The following is a 24039-nucleotide window of genomic DNA, read 5'->3' as shown; positions in this document are numbered from 1 at the left end:
TTAGGCAAAAACCTACGCTAAGGAGCAAAAATCACGTCACGCAAAAACACATAACCGACTAACGCCGGAAGAACTGCTCAGGAAAGAGAAACAGGGGCAATTACTTAGAGCTTCAGCGTACAAACTTTTATGGGTGCAAAAACTCAAGACCTCTTAGGGGTTCAAAATCGCGACCTCCAGGATAACAGTAAGAAATCTTAACCACTAAGCTACCACGGCTTTGCCCTTTCAACCGCTTTTATATTAGCAACAATGTGAGCAATCGATAACATAACCGGCAGATTGCCTGACAATGGCCGCCGCCGTTGACGCACATCGGGATTGAAACAGAACAAAAAGAAAAATTGACCAAATATTTTCCTAAAAGTTTGTTCATTCAGTGTGCAGTTTCAATTAGATTCTAAACCTATATTTAATTAAGCTTCTAAACTGAAGGGTATTAAGCTTAATACCAATATCAGCTAGCAATCGGTCTAATGAACTTTGATAACCTAATGCACCATGACTTAATGACCGGGCTTTGTCGGTTAATCCCGTTTCTTTTGATTTCGCTCTTTTGACGCTGACAGTATTCACTATATTGCTAAATCAATACGTGAAAGAATTTAGAATCCATTCATTTGAAACAGTGAGTGAGATTAGTCAGAAGTCAAGCGTGAAAATCGTGACGTATGTAAAACGAAAAACGTGATCAAAAGATTAAGCGATCTTCAAAACATAGCTGGCAGATTGCCAGAAAAAAACCGCAATAGCTTCGTAGATCTGCAGTCTAAAAAAAACAGTAAAAAAGACAGACCAAAAAAATGTCTTTCCATTGAAGGCTGATATGTTATATTTTGATTACAAATCTGTATAAGGTTTTGCTGCCTCTATTAGCTGCTCTCTAATTACCTTCATTTAGAGTGACACACACCCATTTGACCTTATCTATTTGAATGAAATAAAATAAAAGTCAATTTCAAAGTGAGGAAGTCTTTTTTTGAGTGAGCTAAGTCAAGTGTGACCAAAAATTTAATTACGCAAATGAACAAAAAACTTGCTGCACTAAGAACAAAAATGACGTCACACGCGCACTTCAGTTGAGATTGCATGAACGAATGAACAAAAAGGAGATTTGAAAGGGTTGTGACGTCATATGGTCGTAACAAAAATCTTGACAACGAAATAAAAAACCAAGAGAAGGCCAATAATAGCCCCAACTATCGCTCTATTAAAAAGGAGAGCACCTAAATAATAGCCGTTGAGAGGCCGACGGTGGCTATTAATCATTCAAACTGAAGAAGTGAAGCGTCAAAAAGTCACTTGAAAAGTCAAGGAATGCTCCAGAATAAAAGCGCAAAAACTGTGAAGCTTTGCGGCATGGACACATTTAAAAACGTAATCGACCAACTTTGGGGGAGTCGCTCTGAAACGACCGGCGCGCAGTTGGCTTTGATAGCCAGTTGGGCTTTGGGGGCTGTAGCATTGGGGTTTCATTCGCTTGGGGGGGGGGGGGGGGGTTGGGTAGGAGTATTGGAAGAGGAGGGTGATTAGGTTTGAGGGCTGATTGAGAGGGGGCTACAAATCGCGAGGCAAAAAGTGTGGACGGGGGTGGAGCGGCTACGGGTGACTTAGACGGGGATCAAAAGATTAAGAACCACCCTTCACACCATGAATTTGTTTCCTCAAAACAGTTTCGGTCAATCGCGTACTTAGAGACTATTAAGAAGTAAGGCTCTAATAGAGATGCTCAGCCACTTAATGCCACCCGGGCTTTACCTGTTTATCTGCCTTTTGGGGACAAAAAAACGATCAAGCGATAAATTGCATTAAAAAGACTGCAGACTCAAAATTGCTACAGATTCGTTTGAGAGCAACTAAAAACCAAGATGACCGCAATATAGCTGTGAAGTTCAAATGCCGTAAACAAGTCAGAGTTTTCTATTGACTATCTTTGATAGCAGCCTACAAATTTCTGTAGCGAAAAACCAAATACTAATGAAAACATTTGCACTGTGTCTAACATAAAAGATATCTTACACTGTCCGACAGAAGCCCTTCGAATCCCTCGTTAACCAGAATGGCCCTCACATTTGGTTCGAGACTAAGTGTCCTAGTGGCGGCCCTCACGGCTGCATTCATACCAGCAGCAGGAGCACCAATGTTCATAACAGCCACCACTCGGTCTGTAGGACAGATTTCTGATGCCTTCAAACAAATCGTACATCTAATATATCGAGCTACAAGTAACGCCGGTAGAGACCATGAAGTGAATACTTTTTAGACCATGCTGATGACATCTTGACTTAAAGCTAAACAAGATATGTGTGCTTACCTTAGGAGGTAGTCGATGATTAATTTTCTTGTAAATGTCGAGATTGTTGATGAAACTCTTTCCCCTGAGAGCCAATGCATCATCATATCGCTTCTCGGCAAGAGCTATTCCCACTTGTCTGGTCTAAAGGTTAAAAAATTGTCGAAAATTGCAACCAATACGTCAGAAACACAGCGAAGATACAGACAGACTTCATTCCATTACACCAATTCATTTTTAAAAAAAATTTAAAAAAAACATAGCCGGCAGATTGCCAGAATAGCTGAGAAATAGACTTGCGTGCCGTAAAATATAGATAGAAACAGATATAAGTTGAATAAGTCATTGGTGCTACTCAAAAAGCTATGTAGAAAACTTTCAGCGATAAATTAATAAAGCTTGTTGAGTTTTAAAATGTAGAAGTGATTTTATTGAGTGAGGTGAGTCTCCTATGACCATCATCTAATCAAACAAATAGCCTTAAAACTTTGACTAAGGAGAGGGAGAAATGAAATCACGCGAGCAAACGAAGTCATTCAGAAAATTTAACTACTTCAGCTTTGCTGTGTGAAGATATGTAAAAAAGAGCGTCAGGCAAAATAAAAAAGTATAGCATTACAAGTTCTGATACAATCCAAAGAATATTCAATTAATCAAAAAGTTCACTAGAATGGACTATGAAAGGATTGGGAAAAACAATTACAAAATCAGACCCAAAAATGTTCGAAAAAGGTAAAATCAATGTCAAAATGCCGCATGTGAACAAAAACTAGCAAGACAGCCAATTTTTGTTCAAATACCGCGCTCTACTTTAAAACAAAAGCGAAAATTCACGCCAGAAAAGCATTTGCTTTTCCATTCCGCTTCCCCTGTGGGCGTGATCAAAATCATCACTAGAGTGACTTCGAAAATGAAAATGTGTGAACAGATCTTTAAAAAAACTAGCCATAAAAATTTCGGGAACCACTCGTAAGAGAAAGTTGACCACTCTAACTGACAAATTGAACTTCCTACTTAACAATGCCAATCATTTAGAATAACAGAAGGCAAATGAACACAACTAACACCTTGCAGAAATGTTATAAAACAAAAAAGCCAAGAACAAAAAAAAAACAAATAAAAATTTGTATTATCTATTTCAGTAAGAAATGCCCTGCCTAGCCTCCACTGGCACATGTCGAAGTAGCAGGAAAAACTCGCTTAAACAAACCTTTTTCACTTCTCAATTTCCCGCTCCATCGAAAACAGCGGTATGAAAAAAAGCCACTCTTTTCGTTCTACTTCAATTTTGTTCAGCACCCAAACCACTGCAAATTTCCTCACGCATTTCATTTTCTGTTTCACAATTCCCTACAAAATTGCAAACACACTAAAAAACACAAACATAGCCGGCAGATCGCCGGAATAGCTGCGAAAGAATAGACTTGGGTGCCGTATAATAGAGATAGAAACAGATACAGATCTCAATTTAAAAAAAATCGACGCCGCTCGATAGGTGAAAAACATTCAGTCAAAATTTAATAAAGCTCGTGGACATTCATTCCCCAGAATACTTTTATTAGTGACCTTTACTGCGCATATAAGTTCCTTTGACCTTAAAATATTTCAAATTAAACGTAAGTTTTAAAGTGCAAAAGTCATTTTTTTAGTGAGGTAAGTCACGTATGATCAAAATCTAATCACGCAAATGATTTTAAAACCTTTGCAAGAGAGAATGAGAAATGACCTCACGCGCGCAAACGCCGTTAGTGAGAGAAAGAAGTCATTCAGAAAATTTCAGACTTTCAGCTTTGCTATCTGAACAAATACAAAACGAAAAAGAGCGTCAGACGATGAAACAAATAAAAAAACATAGCAGGACAAGTCCTGACGTACAATTCAAAGAATTTTCATTGACTAAACAGAAAACTAGACCTAGAACGGACTATGAATGGTTTGGAAAAACCATTTAGAAAAAAATCCGATCCAAAAATTCGAAAAAACAGTAAACATACCCCGCAGATTGCCGGAAAATAGCCGCCGTTGATTCCAATAAGCATGATTGGGATTGAAATAACAGAAGATATTGAAAAAAAAAGATTTTTGTGCAAAAACATTTTTTTAAGTCCGATTTATTTTGATGGCATTTCGTGGTTGAACATACTTCTGTTTTGGAGAGAGGCTACAGGGGCTACTATCAATACCAATAAGCATTAGAGATGGTAACTAAGACTTATAGGAACGACGTTCAATTAGCGGGCATCTAAAATTGGGCTTTATGGGTTTATCCCGTTTCTACTTCTGACTTCAATTTTTTATACTGACTCTGTTCATTTTGAATTGCTTTGCTGAGCAACTGATGTTCAAAATCACTTTTAGCAGAATGAGAGAAGAGAGAAACTAGCCTAGAGAAGTCAAAAAGATTTCACGCAAAATGTTGAAAAGGCGGCAAAATGAGGTAAAGCGAAACATTTTTTTATTCGACGAAGTAAAAAAAAAATAGGAGCGCTATAATAGCCGGCTGAGAAGATGAGGGCGGCTATTAAAAATCAAAGTGAAATTGCCGCATGTGAACAAAAAACCACTACCGATAGAGCGAATTTTTGTTCAAACACCATATTCTCACTCTACTTTAAAATTAGAGCGAAAAAATTTCACGCCGCAAAACCACTCGCTTTTTCGCTCCATTTTCTGTTTCGGCGTGACCAAAATCACTACTCCAATTTGACTTCAAGAATCATGAAAATGTGTGAACAGACCTTAAAAAAAAAGACAGCGCCCCAATACAATTCAAATTCTTTGAATTGTAAAAAATATAGCAGGACAGGTCCTGACGCACAATTCAACAATTTTAATTGACTAAACACACTACTAAACCTAAAACGTACTTTGAGTGAATTGGAAAAACCATTTCTATAAAAGATCATATAAAAAACAAAAAAATAATGTCAAAATGCCGCATTAGAACAAAAAACCACAAGCGAGAAAAGGAAATTTGGTTCAAACAAAAAATAAGGCCTTGAATGAAGCATGAATGGATTAGGAAAACCATTTAGAAAAAATATCGGATCCAAAAAATTGAAAAAAAAAACAGTAAAACGTGAAATTGCCGCATGTGAACAAAAAACTACAAGCGAGAAAGCGAATTTTTGTTCAAACACCCTTTTCTCACACTACTTTAAAATTAGAGCAAAAAAACTTCACGCCGCAAAACCACCCGCCTTTTCGCTCCACTTCCTGTTTCGGCGTGACCAAAATCACTACTCCAATTTGACTTCAAAAATCATGAAAATGTGTGAACAGATCTTAAAAAAAACAGCGCCCCAGTACCATTCAAATCCTTTGAATTGTAAAAAAACCAAGAGCACCGCAATATAGCTGCGCTCAGCTTACAGCTTCGCTGTTATAATAAAACTGATTAAGAAAAAGAGACACTTATCCAATACTCCTCTTCGAGTGTAAAAAGACAGCCCCGCAATACAATTCAAGTTCTTTGAATTGCAAATACTCTTTGAATTGTAAAAACCACGAACAAGTCACTATAGCTCCGCTCAGCTTCCAGTTATAACAAAAAATTTTGAGACCAAAACAGCTACAAATAGACAGTACAGATCCCTGGTTTATAATATGTATCAGGCTCATCTTTTCGATCATAGTCGGCACATTATCGGGTAATGGCCGTGAAATAGACTGGTGAGACCCTGATTTTAAGACCTTTGTGACCACCAACGACAAAACGCTACTAAAATCTGAATTCAAATTCTACTCTTATTTTCAAATCGAATTTCGAGCACCAGTTTATTTCAACAAATTGAGCTTTTCAATAATTTAGTTACATTAACAATTATTCAGTTTCAATTAGAGTTTACATTCTCAATTTAGATTTAATAAATGACCACAGTCAATTTTAAGTGAGCTAAGTTATGTCACTGAGTGAGTTAAACAATAAAAGCCCGAGGTTATGAAAAAAAAGATTAAGGACAACCTTCTCGACACAGCTCATGAGAGGAAGACGGACAGCCATGTTCCCAGACAGGCAAACAACACATGCAGGTGTTCCTGGAGTTGCATCTCTGAGAGTCATCACTGCCTCAGCACCCAATCTGCATCCTAATAGCCGATCGAATGCCGAGGGATTCCCACCCCTTTGCACATGGCCCAATATGGTTACCCTTGTATCGTGTGAGGTACGCTCTGTGATTACCTGCAAAAGTTCACCATCATTTAAACAGCTCATTGATCGACAATCCTGAAAGCAATTCCAAAAATTGGACAATAAATTCGGTACAGACAAAATTTAGTCCTGCTGGTTTTTTCATGGTTTTTCATCTCTCGGCCATTTCGGTGAACCCTACACTTAGAGACTAATAAAGCTTTAGAACTGCAACTAGGTATGCAAGAACACGAGGATCGTGCTTTTGGTCGAGCTCTGCTGAAGCAGAGTTTATTGTTAAGTAACTATCCCATCTACCTGATTTAGTAATTAATATGCCTATACACTCCTTAAAGTGTTATTGTTATACATGCTTAGGGAAATGAAATGTTTTTCTCTTCATCGGGATGCAAACTCATATCCTTCAGCAGCAAAAATGATAGAGCAAAACTGCGTAGAAAGATCAACAGGACTAACTTGAAGGATACAAACTTTGTTTGAAAAGTATTAATACTATTTCAAACACATTATTCCAAGTAATCCAGTCAGTGATTCCATCTGAAATTAAGTTGACAGAATGATCTGAGTGAGTTGTAGTAGTAGTTTAAGATTTAGCACTTTAGTGCATGGGTACTGGCCCCCTTTTTCAGTTTATAAATGAGTTCAATTTGATATTGGGTTACAGTTTCTGCACAGGCTAAGAATTCTCTAGCTGCTCTTGTGTTGTTTTCGTAGTATTTGCTGCTGAAGTATCGCCAATATAGTTCGCTTACTTGTGATTTTCGTTGATCTGGATCTACAAGATTGGAATGTTTGATTGTGATGATAATGTTTGTTGAAGTTTTAATCGGTCTTGCTCAATCGGTTTTTGAAAATCATGATTTAGCTGTTTTATCCTTGCCTGGTACGTTCGTTGTTATTAAAGTTATCGATGTTTAGGTCGTATCTGCCATTTATAACGTCACAAAGTCAGAGCAGCGATTGTAGTTCGAAATAAAGAGAAAGTGGTAATATCTTTCATTTGATCAGTCTCTTATTGTAATGATCTTCGGTTCCCGAAATCCATCTTGTACCCTTTTCTGTAATTTTTCAGTTTCCAGTAGATCTGTTTTGGTCGCGTACTATACGTGGCAGCCAAAAGCTACAACTGGGACTACATAGCCTACATATGCGTTTAGTTTTGATTTTCTTAGCTTTTTCCACAACTACATAGCCTACATATGCGTTTAGTTTTGATTTTCTTAGCTTTTTCCACAACAAAAATGGCGATCCATCTATTTTGATTTAATACGAAACGTACTAAAGAATTATCTTCAGATGTGTCACTTTCTATATCAAGAGAATTCCTGCTCGCGTATTAAAAGCGACTGCCATTAGTGAATTGATTTGCATCCTACCTTTTTGACACGCTCAGCGGACATCGGATTGCCATGTCTATCTGTGGCCCCCTCAGCAACAATGATAATGCATAGCCTTCGCGCATACTGTCGTGCCTGAAAAGAATAATACTATCCCGAGGTCGCAACTAATGCTAGAGAGGCTACTGGCAAGGTTCTTTCTATGAGGAACAAATTTAGAACAAGTTTTAAAACAATTGGAAATTTTTCCGAGTGAGCAGCAAAAAAAAGTTTATATTTTAGTATCCGAAGTTTTTGAGTCAATTAGTATCTTACGTGTTTGTTGGCATTGAAATTTCAAACTTTAAGGCAATCAACACTCTTATCTTTCGATATGCATCAACCATTCAACAGCAGCACGCTTTGCCCTCTATTATTTCCAATTGCGTTCATAAAAGTATTGAGAGTGTTCTATCGTCAAGCAAACATCAGTTGGGTGAAATTGACGGTTTGACCGAATATCATTGTTGTAGGAAACTTTGACAAGGGACGTAAAGAGCACAAAAAAATTGATAATTAGGCCGCCTTAGAAACTTTGGCATATAGATTATTTGATTGATTGAATTACAATACCGATTACAAGGGTTTATTTTATCATAACTCAATTTGACCACTGTTGTTCATTAATTGCTTTGATTTCTTAGGTTTTGGCAAATTGACTTTGCTTGTATTGATGACACAAGTGGCTAAACTTACCGATTCCAATTTTTCACAGAGAGCCTCTTCCCAGCCCTCGGCAGGAGGATCTTCGGGGATGAATAGCCAATCGGCAGCGCTAGCTATTGCACTGACCAATGCCAGATAGCCACAGTGTCTACCCATCACTTCTAGCACAAAGGTCCTTTGATGGCTAAAATTCACATAAAAAAGGTGACAACGGTTATTTGAAATTTAAACTAAATTGCTAATGCTGTACAAATACATCTACGAAGGAACGCAGATAATCATGTAGGAGAGCATTTTGCGACAAAATATCCTTATCCGGTCACCACTAACCGCTACATAAGAAACTAAGCGCAACATTTTCTTTCGATACACAGCAGACGTTACTTTCAAGCATCTTCCGTTGACCTCAACTAATAGGGATCTAATCAAAATAATTATAGTACGTAAGTAGTAACAGTTAAGCAGATCAGGGGGCGTAAAAGGAAGTACCTATGTATTAACATTAGGTATAGCCTCCTACCCTCCAATTTCCAAAGATGTACCTCCTCATAGCATGATACCCAAGCTGTTCACACGAAGGGGATTAGCAAGATAATCCTTCAATAATAATTTAGGATGACTCATTTACAGTTACGTACGACTTTTCAAAAATGTACCTCACAGCATGACACCCAAGCTGTTCACACGAAGGGGATTAGCAAGATCATACCCATTCCCATATTAACAAAAAAGTACATTTTTTATTAATTTTTGATTTTTACAGATTTTTTACAATTTTTAAATCAATTTTTTGTTTAAAATAGAGTTTTACTGTGTCGTTTTAAACTGAATTCCAATTTTCCGATTTCAGAAAAAGTTGTATTATTGTTTTGAAAATGTCCATTTCTTATTTTTTAGCCAATCAAATAATCTGTCAGATCTGATTTTGGAATGTTGATGCTGAAAAACATTATCGATTCATTTTGTCTTTTGTCTTGGTTGAACATAAGTAGCCTAAAAAGAAATGCAAAATACTCCAATTCTTCGGTTACTTCCTTCAACATCTTTTCTCTCAACACTGCATTCAGATTTAGATTACGTTCCTATCACGGAAGAATCAATATTTAAAACGGTAGTAACCGATAACAATTTGGAATTATCTTTTGAGGTGGATTGCACTAGAGTAACAATTAAAACACAGACTACTAGCTTGACACTTCCGAAGGATTTGTGGAGAACTTTAGAGGCAGCTAGACATCATAACCTCCACCTAGCCGAAGAAAAAGTCAACAATTCATTGCTTTCTTTCCAAACTTATTTTCAAACCATTGAAAGAATTCGAAAAGAACAAGGGTTTCACCCGTTGAAAGACAGCAAAGGTATTATGTTCCCGTACTCTCGTGACATAAATCACTACGGTGTTTGGTGGGTAGAAGACATGTTCTCCAAGCATGCTGACTCATTTTCTAAAAAACCAGAAGCCTTCAATCTGCCCGATTTCAAAGACCTTATTCTTCCTCCGATCCAGGAAACTGACAATCAAGAGAGTCAATCATCTCATTAAAATATTCCTTTCTCGAACTATAGGTGTTCTCCAATAGAATAGAGAGAAAACTCGCCTGTGTTCGATGCTAAAATTTCCCTCACGTAACTAAATATAGAAAACTCATCTTTGACATCACGTGATGTTACTAAAAATAGAAGTGACATAACTATTACGTCATGATGCACGCTCTATTTTCATTGGTTACGAATTATTTTATAAGATCTCATTGGATACAAAGTTTAATTTTCGCTACTGTTCTCGTTCTTACTTAAATTTCATTGGTTCAAGATATCAAGCCCTTTCTTGAAGACAATTCATTCATTTGTTTCTTTCCACTCTCAATATTCAGTTACCCTTGTATACCCAACTTTTCTGATTTAAAAACTTGACATACTTCACATTCACACTTCACAGATGGATCAAAGCTCTGTCTCTCCTAACTCCAAAAAACCATTCTCCTTTCCCATCCGCAAACGAGATTACAAAGGAAAACCAGTTGTTCCCTCACCACAGTTGGAATACCACAATGAGAGCATGTTTTCTCTATTTAAAGACAACGATAAAAAAAGACAACACCGACCCAAAACCAAATGAGGAGCACGATGGAAGAAACAACTGTTGGTCCTTTCAAGAATACGGGAACCAGAAGTTTCAAATCAGCGTCCCAGAGGAAACCGTCCAAAAACTCTAATTGGACTCACTTGAAAGTATTTCGCGAAAATGTGGAAAGTGAATATGTTCTGCATCAATTTCTGATGCTATCGGCCAGAGAATTGAAGCTTGTTATTGAAAAGATACCTGAGATGATAAAAGAAGCACTACTGTTCGAACCTACTGTAGGTACTGCGAAGCTGGTGATTGACGAAACAGTGTTCCAACCAACTGATGTTGAGGAAAAAGCAAAATTTGATGTGTTCTGGGAGGTGAGTGAGACTGCTCGACGAAAGGTGTGTGTGACTAGAATATTTTTCCAATATGATCCGAATCGATGTTATTTCACAATCAAGCTGTTCACACGAGGGACTGAAAAGGACAGTTTTAGAAGGAAATGCTTTCTTTCGGTCAGAATTGGCGAGATGGAGAAAGTACACAGAATGAGTGATGAAATTATTTCAGTGCTGAACAAAGTCAAAAATCAAAAAAGATCGCAAAGTGCATAACAGTAATTGTAAATTTTTTATATTGTATGTTGCGATGTTTGTATTTAATCATTTTTCAAAATTTAATGTTCCAGTACAGTTGCTTGATATGAACATTGAGGAAATTGTAGCGTTAGAGAAAGAAATCAGTAAACTTTTTGTTGGAAATACAAAACGCAAAAATTATTTTTTGGCTGTCTGTCGAAGCTTGGACAAAAGTATAGATCTGGATAAAATCAACAGAGAAGCTCCGTTTGGGGGACTAATAGGAGTTGGTGACTCAAAGTAAGAAAATCTTTCAATTGGTCAAAAATTTTTCGATTACATGCTACATTTCATGATGCCGCAGGATACCTGAAAACAAATCTAAATATCGGCCCTGGATATTGTTACATGGTTCCATTTTTTAATTCTATATTGAATTTTTGTTTCTTGGGACATATGACAGGTCTTGCATATTGTTGTTTTTTGAAAATGTCACCACGATTCCAATTAATCAAAGTGTGAATCATTATTACCTAAAGACGAACAAAAATCAGTTGCTCTCTAGTGACAGATCATCTCAATCACGCATCTGACTTTATTTTTGATAATAACAATCAACAAAGACCTCCTTGGAAAATCTGTGGTCGCACTTGCTCTCGAACAGCTTTTCTGTCAATATTTCAGTGCTTAGTTGTATTAGTACTGCTTCTGTTTTCAATTATTAATCTTATTGTTGCTAGAACTTGTGACGAACGAACAGTTTGGATTGCTATTCTTTCAAGTGCCGTTGGTTATATACTTCCGAATCCCAGAACATAAAATGAACAAAATCATTTCAACAAACGAACGAATTCTGATGTATCTTGTTGGTCCTTCCGGATCTGGAAAAACTGTTTTCATCAATGATATGCTACGAATGAAAACTTTTCAGCCATCATTTGATCGAATTTTATACTTTTATAAGCACTTTCAGCCAATTTACGACACAATGATGCAATCAATTGCAGAAATAGAATTCATTCAGGGTGTCGACTTTGATTTAATCGACAACTTACCCGCTGACGGCACTAAATATTTACTTATATTCGATGATTCATTGGACATTCTTTCCAAGTCGGAAAAATTCAACGGAATTGCGACAGCTGGTAGACATCGAAACCAAAATTGTGTATATATCAAGCATAATCTCTTCCACAGAAACAAAACTGGACGTGATGCCGAGCTGCAGACTACTCACATTGTTTTGTTCAAATCACCGAGAGATGTGCAGCAAATTGATATCTTGGGAAGACAGCTAGGTCTCGGAAGACAACTAAAACAGTGGTATGATGATGCAACACAAGAACCGTATGGTCATCTTATGATTGATTTGAGACCATCTACACCTGATTTGTTGAGATACTGTTCAAATGTAACATCATTTTCCTCAGAATTCTTTATACCGAACAGTCGTGCTCGTATTACTGATATTAATGATAAACGCACAGAACTATTATACTGAAGCTCTTTCGGAATCTCAGCAAGAAATTTCAACCAGCTTTCCTTCTACATTGTCCTAAAGAGTTCATCAGATTTCTCTGTGAGTGTATTGTAAACTTCATTGAAGGAAACCTCACAGGAGTAAGAAAAAATCAGTTTGTTCGCTTCCAAAGACAACTTAGAAAGCTCACTTCAAAATCAACAACCCTAAATTCCAGAAGACTTATTTTGGGCTCGAAAGCTGGAATAACAATATTAAGTTACATATATCAACCTTGTATGAACAAATTTTCAACTTTCTTCAATGAGTGAGGTCAAAAAGTTTGTTCTTGTTCCAAAAGAACTGTGGGAGAGCAGAAAAGGAAATTACCGGAACCCTCCTGCGCGATCTATAAAAAGGAAGCAACTGTTTTTCCAGTTATCAAAAAAGCGAAAGAAGTTAGTTCCGAAAAAACCGATCGTCCACCTAAAGAACTTAAGACAGATCTGGAATTTCATTATAAGAACAGTCCTGAGACATTGAAAACTTTGAAAGAAATTTACGAAAACAAACGGTTGAAAATTTCACTTTCCAATACAATAATTGTTGACAACGTTGACACTGGAGTTGATATAAAAACATTACTTCATTCAATCAAATTGAAAAACGCTCCAGTTGATCCAAACTATTTCCTAATTCTTAAAGTTCTAAATCTGAGACCAAATCTGGTTAAAAACAACATTTTGAGGACACAGTATGGCTCAGACTGGTTCAATTACAGTTTCAGATAGAATCAAATTGCAGAAGTTGTATAAAGGGAAGGGACCAACAGCTTTCGGTTCTATCAACAACCAAACAAAATCAAGTGGAATCAGTCGCGAGAAAGTTACCGAATTTTTACAATCAAAGGACTCTTATACAAAATATAAAGGAATCAGACGAAAATTTCCCCGGCTAAATGCGCATGCTCGCTATATTGATGAGATTTGGTGTTTGGATCTTGCACACAAATGTATAAACTATCACAATGGAACCGAGGTATAAACTTTTTACTCGTTACTGTCGATGTTTTTTCTCGATTCTTGCGAGTGGAAGCATTGCGAAGCAAAGGAGCAGAGGGTGTGAAAGCAGCCTTTATCAAAATGTGTTCAAAGAGGAACGAACTCAATTTCCCGAAAAAATTATGGCTAGATCAAGGAAAAGAGTTTTTTGGAGATATGGCGAGGACGTGGGAGTCAAATATTATCACACTTATAGTGAAACAAAAGTAGCTTTTGGCGAGAGAGCTATACGAACCCTGAAAAACCTAATTTACCGCTACCTGGAAGAAAACGACACATTATCTTACATCAAAGACCTGCAAATGTTCGTTGACGTCATTAACTCTAGAATCAATCGAAGTATTGGGTTGGCACCCAAAGATGTAGTAAATGCTGATTTTTTTACTGATATGTACAAGCGGATGAAACTACGAAAGAACAGGAAGCCTAACTTTCAAGTAGGTGATAAAGTTAGGTTGGCATTGGTAGAGCACAACTTTCAAAAAGGATATAAGCCTCACTATACACATGAAATTTTCCTAATTCGAAAAATAAACACTTTGGCACCCTTCCCGACTTACTTTGTTGTTGATCAGAAAGGTGGAAACATTGATGGAATCTATTACGAGCAAGAATTGTCAGAAGTTAAATAATCATTTTTCAATTAGTCGCGCTAGAAAATGGACGGTTACAATCTGCCTTATTTTAAAGGAGTTCCTCGTCAGAGAGGGCGTGGCTTTGGAGCCTTGGCTAGAACAGTCGCCAGAACAACTCTTCCCATTCTCAAGAAATACGTTTTACGAGCAGCAAAAAAATTGGACGAGATGTAATCGAGTCAGCCATTCCCGAAATTGGTGGTGTATTATCAGGACAGACTTCGATTAAAAAAGCAGTAAAGAAGACTGCGAAATCAACAATACAGAAACAAGTTGGTGGTGGTATGAAAAAGAGGAAAAACACAAGACAAAGTATCATTCGGCAAAAAATCTGGAAAGACTTTCTGAAGAACCTTGACTAATCATTCTCAAACAAACATCACAGAGTACAGTCAAACAAAAATCTGGAAAGACTTTCTGAAGAACCTTGACTAATCATTCTCAAACAAACATCACAGAGTACAGTCAAACATGAATTCGTTTTATCTTGAATTAGTATCCAACGCTTCCTCTCAAGTTTACCCTCAAATTACAATGGCTTCGTTCACTAATTTTCTTCCCGACAAAATTGTACTGGATGGATCTTGGGAAGTAGCTTTAGTCGAAGTATCATATCCCGGGTATATGTTATAACATTGAAGGAGGATTGATGACATTTCACTATGATGAGAAATTTAAGCATGTCTTCGCTATTCCACCAGCAGTTTTTAACTCTATGGATGAATTTGTAAAGAGTCTTACAGATATTCCCAAAAAAGCACGACATCCCAAAAACTTAGATCCTCAATTTTCCATCAGAATCGACAAAAAAAGTCGATGACCAGCTTTTTGCAATAGAGAATCTCAAAATGTATCATTCAGCAAAAGTTTGGCTGCTAACTTGGGCGTTGAAGCTGACAAACCTGTTATGCCTTATTCGAAAAGATCATACAACACCAAGTCCTGGGCAACGGCAGATCTCCCTTTTGATATTACTGGAACACATACAGTTTTACTCTACTTGGATATAGTTGAACCCAATTCAGTCGGTGATGTGAAATGTCCTCTTCTACGCTCCTTTCCATTCAAACACCGAGAGTTCCATAATGATGAGATTTTTTAAGAGATCTCAGGTTCTGAGTTATCGCAGTTTCGAACACTTGAGATTCCATAAAGCAATCAAATCGAACTTCCACAGTATCCATGTAGAATTAAGAAACGCTGCTGGGCACCTTGTTCCCTTCTTCCCTATTGGTCAAGTTCAGCTAACCTTACTTTTCCAGAAAAAATCTTGATCATTTCCTCAATTATCATTATAAAAAACGGTCGGCTAAAATGAACTCCTTGTCTCACTCTATGCCCGACTTTTTCGGGAAAGTTCCAATTTTAGACCCCATTCTTTGGTCAAATGAACAACAAATATTTCCAACAAATTCCTTAAACGAGTCAACAATCGAATTTCAATTAGAAACTGATCGTTATATTTTCACTGACTTGCGATCTACTCGATTATTCATCAGAGGAAGGGTTATTAAAGGAGATCGAACACGTTTAGATAACGCCGAAGAAACATTATTGGTAAACAATGCTCTCCATTCTCTTTTCTCTAATTGTGAAGTCTATCTAAACAATGAACAAGTTCACAGTGCCAATTCTCTTTATGCTCATCAAGCTTTTGTCTCTGCTGAGTTTTCAGGGACAAAAGGAACGAAGGAAAGCTTATCTCAATGCCAAGGATATCGATACGAGATTGAGCCAAACGATTTTACAAAAAGAGCATTTACAGATACTGTTTTTAAAAAGGATCAAGATGAATTTACTTTTTACGGTCCGATAGCAATAGGTCTATTTGCTTGTGAAACTTTACTTCTCCCAAATGTCAACCTCAGACTGAAATTGATCCGATCATCTCCAGCGTTCTATATGATCGATACTGGTGGGCTGAACTCTGAGGCTATAATTTTGGAAGCTTGCCTTTTTACTAGACAGGTAGCAATCACAGATAACTGGATGAGAAGTTTCAAAAGCAGACTGCTTCGAGAACCTGCCATATTTTACCATAATGAAGAACTTTCAAAGACGTTTATTATTCCCGCTGGACAGAATCAGTTTATACAAGAAAATATATTTTCAAACAAACCAATTCGAATGATTGATATTGCAATGAATCTGAATAATGAGTTCAGTGGAACAAACAACACGAATCCGTTCCATTTTCGTAAATTTGGTCTTCGACAAGTTAAAATTGTGCGTGGGAATCAAACTATAGTTAACTTCAAAACAGAAAATCACGTCAGAGCTTATGCTGAAACGATGAAAGCACTCAAATTTGATGATGACGGTCCTAACATTCAATACAAGGATTTTGAAAACCATTTTCATTTATTTTTCGATCTCACTTCAACACAGGAGGCCAATGTCGAAATGCATTTTCCTGATGTAGTTGGAGCAGGAATTCGTTTGGAGCTCTACTTTGCCAACAATTTGACCAATACTGTAGAATTATTTGTTAGTGGTGAACGTAAGTTCAATTGCAATTGATAAGGAGGGATCAGTCACCAAAAATGGATAATCAACAACTCTTACATGTTGTCAACAGGTTCCCACACCTAAAGTTCAAATATCTCGGTTCCTTCCCTGCAGATCTTCGACCAAAAAGTTTACCTACAAACACGTTTTGTATAATCAACACAGATCCATCTACTCAACCGGGCTCCCACTGGATTTTGCTAGCCAATAAAAATGGAAAGTTGTTCTACGGTGATTCGATGGGAGAAGTTTTGGAAATTTATGGCATCAAGACAAAATCAAACTTTCGTTCATTAGTACAGGAGAAACTCCAAGATTCAGAATTGTGTGGTTTATATGCTATTTATTTTGCACATGTATTATTTTCTAATGTCTCGTTTAAATATTTAAATGATTTTCATATATTGAAGTTCTTTGCTGATGTTTTGTAAGTTTTGAAAACCAAAGTCTTTAAATGATTAAACAGTAATCCGTAAAATGTTGCAAATGGTTTTCAAAACTTTCTATTAAGGTTTTGTAAAATTTGTATTTAATTATTTGTATTTGTATCGAATTCATTTATTTCAAAAAAAGGTCTTGTGTTGAAAAGAAATTTTGGTAGAACTGTGAATTTAAAACATAAGTAAAGAGGCGATTTAAATATAAGATTAATGAAAACGAGTTATAAATCTAAAGGAGTAGTGTGAATACCATCTTCACAGACTTTACGCTTGGGATAAAAATATGAAAGTCCCACTTTCTTTAGTTCATAGGTACAAACTTTCTTGTTGTGAACAACTCTGAAGCCACGATTTGTTGAATAAACTCGCTCCTCATTGAACAGAACTTTTCTATACTTGTTTAGGGGCTCCTCAATGTTGCTCTTGTTGAGTCCTTTAGTTGATAGTTTAACTGTCTGTTTCCTCATCGTAACAGCAGTACGTCTTTGAACAAAGAGCAATCATTTCAGAGCATCTAAATTCTTCCTTAAAAAGTCCAGGAGTTCTCTTGTCAAAGGCAGCATGTTTTCTGTAACATTCTCGTGGGAAGAAATTGCTGCTAGAGTTTGCTGCAAAGTTATCATTGCAGTCGCTCTGTCTCATCCAGTACCACACTGATCGCATTTCTGGTCGAATGATGTCTTCAATTTTTTCCTCACTAAGGGCCATGTAGAGACTGCCGGTATCCATTTCAATGAGTTCGTACTTGTTCTTATCACAGAAAGTTGTGAAGAAATTGTATTTAAGTTGTAACATGGTGAGTTTGGCGTACTGGAGGATGAAGAAGCCTACAATCATTGGCTCTTCATGATCGATACGCGACTTGCTCATTTCTACCTCATATATCTGCTCTGGTAGCTCATTCATAGTCTTGAAAAACCTATTGTTAATAAATTTGTCCACCTGTGATCCTTTCACGTACTTGGTATTCGTATGTCGACTACGGTCCATGATCTGATATCCATACGAACTGTTTCCAATCAGCTTCATTGTCTTCGCAACGACTGTTGACTCCTTATTCTGGTCTCCTTCGCGGCGGGCATCGACAACATTCTGAATAAATGTCTCAAAGCAGCGTCGGGGAGTGTATTGAAGAAACCAAAAGACGTCTTTTAGGATCACACCTTTTTCTAGATAAAATAATAAAAGTGGTGTAATAACTGGTCCTCGTTCAAGCTCTAAACTGGAAATGAGCATTTTTCTGGGTCTGGGTAGTAATTTGTTGCGTTCTGCAAACTCTTTCATATGGTCGACGATATCATCTCGTCCCACTTCACAATTTTTGAAAATTGGAGGAAAGTCCTCAAAGTAAGGATACATTTCCTCTGGAACTTCAAGACTACAATCGACGACACCAAACAGTTCTCCACGTTTAATTTTCTCAATGAGCGAGTGTTTGTTCATCGATGGTTGGATGGGATAATTTGACTTGAGAAAGTCTTTAACCCCATTTGTGTTTTCGCTCCTCCCCTTCTTCCATTGACACTCCCAGATCTCTTCAGCATTCTACCCCAATCCCTTCAAGTACTCTCTTCTATCATTGTCACGTTCTCTCCGCTTCAATCCGCTTTCAATGTCCTCGAAGAGAAGCGGTTTTTCCTCTTGACACGGACAAAAATGAAAGAAGCAACCCATCGCTTCAAAAACCGTGTTGCAATGGTTACAAAACCCATCAACTAAATAAGGACCGAGCTTCTTTTGCTTTTTGTGTGTGAACTGGGTTTGTATTTTACAATTGGGTTGAACCTGTTGGAAGTAGACCATGACCTGCTGTTCAAAGTAGCTTCTCCAGTTCCTGTTCGGATAAAATTTTGCAGTCTCTTCACTGTACTCCCACTTAGTATATGGTCCTGTTGGCATCTCTTTTGTCATGGAAAAAGGGTACAACTGACTGGCATCTATTCCGACGATGGACTTGCAAGTGTTTTCTGACTCTCGAATTTTTGTTTCACCAACTTTTGCATACCTTGTAAAGATAATTGAGGGTCCCCCAGTCAACCATTTCCGAATGTAATCATCATAGTCTTTATCTTTCTCACAAAACGGAAAGAAAGCTGCATCTGTTGACAAATGAAGGAACCTGTTTGCCAAGTTGGGAAGAGTGTAGCCCAACTTCAACATGTCTACTTGTCTTGAGTGGTAAAAACTGATCATTTTCTTCATAGCCTCAAGTGTAGGTTCGACGTCTTTGTTATTGAACCACATGAGGAAGTCGCGAAACGTCTGCATGCCTTCTCTTTCCCATATATTTTGGAGCTCCAAGTAATTTTCTTCGGCATTTTGTGGAACTTTCTTGAATCTCAACTTCTTCAAAATTTCATCCTGTTCCATTCCACCGTTTTTCAATTGCACAAACTTATCGTAATCGACCGAAAGAACGTTGTGGTTCTTCAACTTGCTCCAAAAGCTGTCGATTGGTGGCAGTTGGGATACATTCAATTTCTCAATACTTTCGAACCAATCGTAGGGGAAGAAACCTTTTTCTTCACTCGCTCCATAGGCTTTTAGGAAATTATCCAGAGTTGTCGCTCCTCCCAGGAAGTTTAAAATGTCCAGAAACTGTAGACCGAGAATATTCATGCCAATAAATTTATTCCCCATTCGAATCACTTTGGGAACAACATTTTCTATTAAGAGGTGATGCAGAAGATTTTCTTTCATTAAGTTCAAATCGTACCTCGAACTGTTGAACCCAAACACAGGAATGGTGCTGTAATATTTCTCAAAATCTTGTCTCAGTTTTGATAACATCTTGAGTTCACATCTCAGTCTCTGAATTTCAAGGTCTTCGTCTTCCTCGCCATCAGGTTCCGCCTCGTTGTCAATTAAGTCCTCCGCTGCAGTGGGTTCCTGCTTGTCTTTCACTGGAACCAATTGTCGAACAGTCCAATATTTTTCTTCCGATTCCAACACGAAATTATTGAGTTTTTCCTTCATTAGAAGTGTGCTTTTTTTCTGCTATATTAGTCAAGCTGGATACAAAATCACGGATTAGTTGAAGCGGATCTTCATTGCAAATAAAAATGGTCTCGGAGAGCAGATTCGAGGATATTGACACACTAATGGGAACATTTTTTTCCTATCCACGAAGTCAATTCTGTGTTTCTGAGTGTATTGTCGGGGACTGTTATTGACTCGAAATCGAATACGATAAGATTAGAAAACAATCTCAGCTCCTGCGGAACATTAAAATTTACATCTTCCAGGCGCTCGAAAATAGTTTCTGATAGCTGATAGGTACCTGAGGGATAGTGGTGTTTTGTTCTCTCTGAGCAATTCCTTATGTGGACTTCCAAATTATTTGATCTATCGAAAAAGTGATAGCATACGTAGCACCGGAACTTTTTGAGGAATTTATTGATGTCTGCTGTCCAAAAAATGTGATTTTCATATCTCAGTAACGAAGTTGTCTTTGTATATTGCATCGAGGAGCGGCGAGTAAGTTCAGCAAACATTTCCGATTGTTCGTCAAAAAATATTGAGTAAACTTGAATGTTTCTGTCAACTAGTGCCTCAAGAACAAGAATATCGTCCTCATGTATTCCTGGAAAGGTTTCGTCATCTCTCCTTGTTGCTGTGAGAAACATCTGCATCAATTCCATTGTTTTTTGTTGTAACTGAACTCTACCGTACAAATCGTAAGACAATGCACGGAACACAAACAAGTTGTCTTGGTAGGGCTTTTTTTCGCAATCCGAAACAAAACACTTAACGTGCTTGTTCTTGAGCAAAACAGATGGAATGTTTTGAGCGATACAGCCTAGAGGACGCCACTGAGCAGAAATACGAAGAACGTGACATTTGTAACGCAATAAAACTTCCATTTTGTGTCTGGACGTTGATTGATTAGATTTGGTAAAATTTCATCTTGTCTCAGCATTGATTTGATAAAACTGAGATCTGAGTCGTCAGAGAGAACCATGGGATTTAAAAATATGGGGTTGTTATCTGCTGCGTAGTAGTAGCGAAACTCTTCAGGATTTTGCACACTCTGCAGCACGAATCCAAACGAAATATTGATTTTAGCTGAACTGGGTAACTCGTTGTAAACACAATCCAATTTTTCAATCACGGCTTCATGATTGATCTCCATTATTTTGAAGTTGTGAACTTTCTTTCGGGACAATTCAAGAACCGAGTCTCGCAGAAAGTGTTGAACCGTTTGAAGTTCACTGTGAAGAGCGGGAGATTCTCCATAGATAGATAAGTCAACTTCATCGTAGGTTCTAGGAGTTGAACGCTGGTGACTGTTTCGTTTTTGATGTAGAAGTTGATAATAAGTAGAGAAGGATAAGGGACAGCTGCTACTAGAAAACTTTTTCTTGATAATCAGAGACGGTGCATGTACAGAAGCAATGTGTTTCTGCAATTTTGCTTCGTCCGGAAATGACTGTGAGCATTGTGAACATCTTTTTGCGTGAAGCTTCTGATGTCTGCTCATATTGGATTTCATAATAAGCTTATTGCAGGAAGAACACTTTTCCTTTGGGTTAGAAATTCTGGGCATTTTCGCTGAAAATCAAAAATAAAATGTTTGATTGGAAGTGAGAAACGAGGAGTACAAAAAAATTGTTAAAATGGAACTTGCCATGGAATAAAATATTTGTCAGAGGTTGGAATGATTTTTGTACTCAATTCTGTAAATCAGAAAAATAAACAGAACTGAAAAGTCCTTTATCAAATATGGCGTAATTATGTCATAATGATGTAATTTTTGTCGTTTTTACGGCGTAATAATGACAACACTATGACGTCATTATGACGACAGAATGACGTTATTGTGATGTTATTATGACGACACTATGACGTGATTTTGACGTTATTAGGACGTAATTATGACAACACTATGGCCTAATTGTGACGTGCTATGTTAATGTGATGTTATTAATTGTGACAATAATATGGTGACTAATTGGCTAATCACGTGAGAAAATTATGATTTTTAATGGTTTTTTGTAACCAATAATTGGAAAGTTATTCTTACCCCCCAAAAACAAGTTTTAATAAAAACAAACTTACCAGTTTGTTTTTGGATTTGGAAGCGAAGTGAAGTGTTGCAATATCTACTATTGGGGGAAGTTGTGGCTGGCTAAAATGGTCCAGTTGAAATACAGTAACAAAAGAAGATTTCTATTAGTTAAATTTGTTTGCTTACCCGCTTCAAAACTGGAAGTGTTCAACTTGGAACTCTTCTTGCTGCAAGGAGAAAGAAACAAAAACTATCTGAAAAAATGATAAACTAGAATTTTGATCAACTGATTTTTAGAAGTTGTTTGGAATAATGAATAGGAGTAGTGACTTGGGAATAGGAGTAGTGGCTTAATAAAAGCAAACTTACCAGTTTGTTTTTGCACTTGGAAGCGAAGTGAAGTGTTGCAATATCTACTATTTGGGGAATTTTTTGGCTGGCTAAAATGGTCCAGTTTAAAACAGGTACAAAGGAACATTTCTTTTAGTTGAAATTGTTTGATTACTCGCTTCAACACTGCAAGTGTTCAACTTGAAACTGTCAACAAGAAGAAACAAAGTCTATCTGAAAAATGTCAACTTGAAACTGTCAACAAGGAGAAAGAAACTGTCAACTTGAAACTGTCAACAAGGAGAAGGAAACAAAGTCTATCTGAAAACAAAAAGATAAATTGAAACTATAACAACGAGAAAGAAACAAAGTCTATCTGAAAACAGAAAGTTAAATTAAATTAGAATTTTGACCAACTGATTTTTAGAATTTGTTTTGAAATAATGAATAGGAGTAGTGGCGAATGAATGAGTAATCCAAACTAATTTGTTATTGAGGGATTATCTTGCTAATCCCTTTCGTGTGAACAGCTTGGGTATCATGCTGTGCGGTACATTTTTGAAAATCACGTAAGTCGTACATAACTGTGAGTCATCATATCTAATGTAATATTTAAACATTTTATAGCTAATCCCCTTCGTGTGAACAGCGTGTGTATCATGCTGTGAGGTACGTTTTTGGAAATTTACATTATTAAAGTGTAAAATGGTAGGGGGTCAATGACCTTACTGATTTGTTGTTAAAGCACTATCTTGCTAATCCCCTTCGTGTAAACAGCTTGGGTATTATGCTGTGAGGAGGTACATCTTTGGAAATTGGAGGTTAGGAGGCTATACCTAATGTTAACACATAGATACTTCCTTTTACCCCCCCCCCCCTCCCTGATCTGCTTAACTATTACTACTTACGTACACCATTTGTGGGTTTACGAAAAATTAAAAAAATCACAAAAATATCAAGCATACGAAATGGGAAGACAACATAGAAAGTGGCAATCCAAGCTTCTGAGTACTGGTCATCAGGATGATGAAAAACTTAAGTCGACTGCCTAAAAAACCATAGCCTCAAGAAAAGACTAAAAAAATAGAATATAAGAAAAAGTAGACTAAAAAGCCAGTAGGGGCGCATTAGGATTGGGCTCGGAGGGGAGGGGGTTGAAGTAAGCTGCTCACTGGCTTGAAGCCTTCCGTGCTTCACCTGTTTATCCCACTGTTGAGGACAAAAATCGAAAACAAACAGGCTAATGCCGGATGAATTAATATCGAAAGACAGGCGTACGTAGTCTAATTTAGGGGTGTAGGGGGATTAGAAATTTTTTATGGGTGCATAAACTTCGACCTCATGGGTCTTCAAACCCGCGACCTCAAGGATAGCAATCTGACATCTTAACAGCTACTAAGTTACAACGGCTTTGATCTTCAACCGCTCACAGTCTATTTTTATATTAGCAAAAAACAATGA

General features: G+C 37.2%; 1 protein-coding gene across 2 annotated transcripts in view; it reads right to left on the bottom strand.

Annotated features, from left to right (window-relative positions):
* Positions 1-24039, bottom strand: part of LOC142358660 (ATP-dependent 6-phosphofructokinase, muscle type-like) — a 702476-nt gene that overhangs the window by 27471 nt on the left and 650966 nt on the right. For both annotated transcript variants that reach the window (XM_075410151.1, XM_075410150.1), the window contains 5 exons: positions 8519-8672; positions 7823-7918; positions 6258-6476; positions 2315-2437; positions 2020-2187 (listed from right to left, as the gene is read on the bottom strand). In XM_075410151.1, coding sequence (XP_075266266.1) covers positions 2020-2187; positions 2315-2437; positions 6258-6476; positions 7823-7918; positions 8519-8672 — 760 coding nt within the window. The remainder of the gene's footprint in view (positions 1-2019; positions 2188-2314; positions 2438-6257; positions 6477-7822; positions 7919-8518; positions 8673-24039) is intronic.

This window comes from Convolutriloba macropyga, chromosome 2 (assembly GCF_964194025.1).
Source record: "Convolutriloba macropyga chromosome 2, txConMacr16.3, whole genome shotgun sequence".
Lineage (NCBI taxonomy): Eukaryota > Metazoa > Xenacoelomorpha > Acoela > Convolutidae > Convolutriloba > Convolutriloba macropyga.
This window is presented reverse-complemented; position numbering and strand designations above follow the sequence as displayed.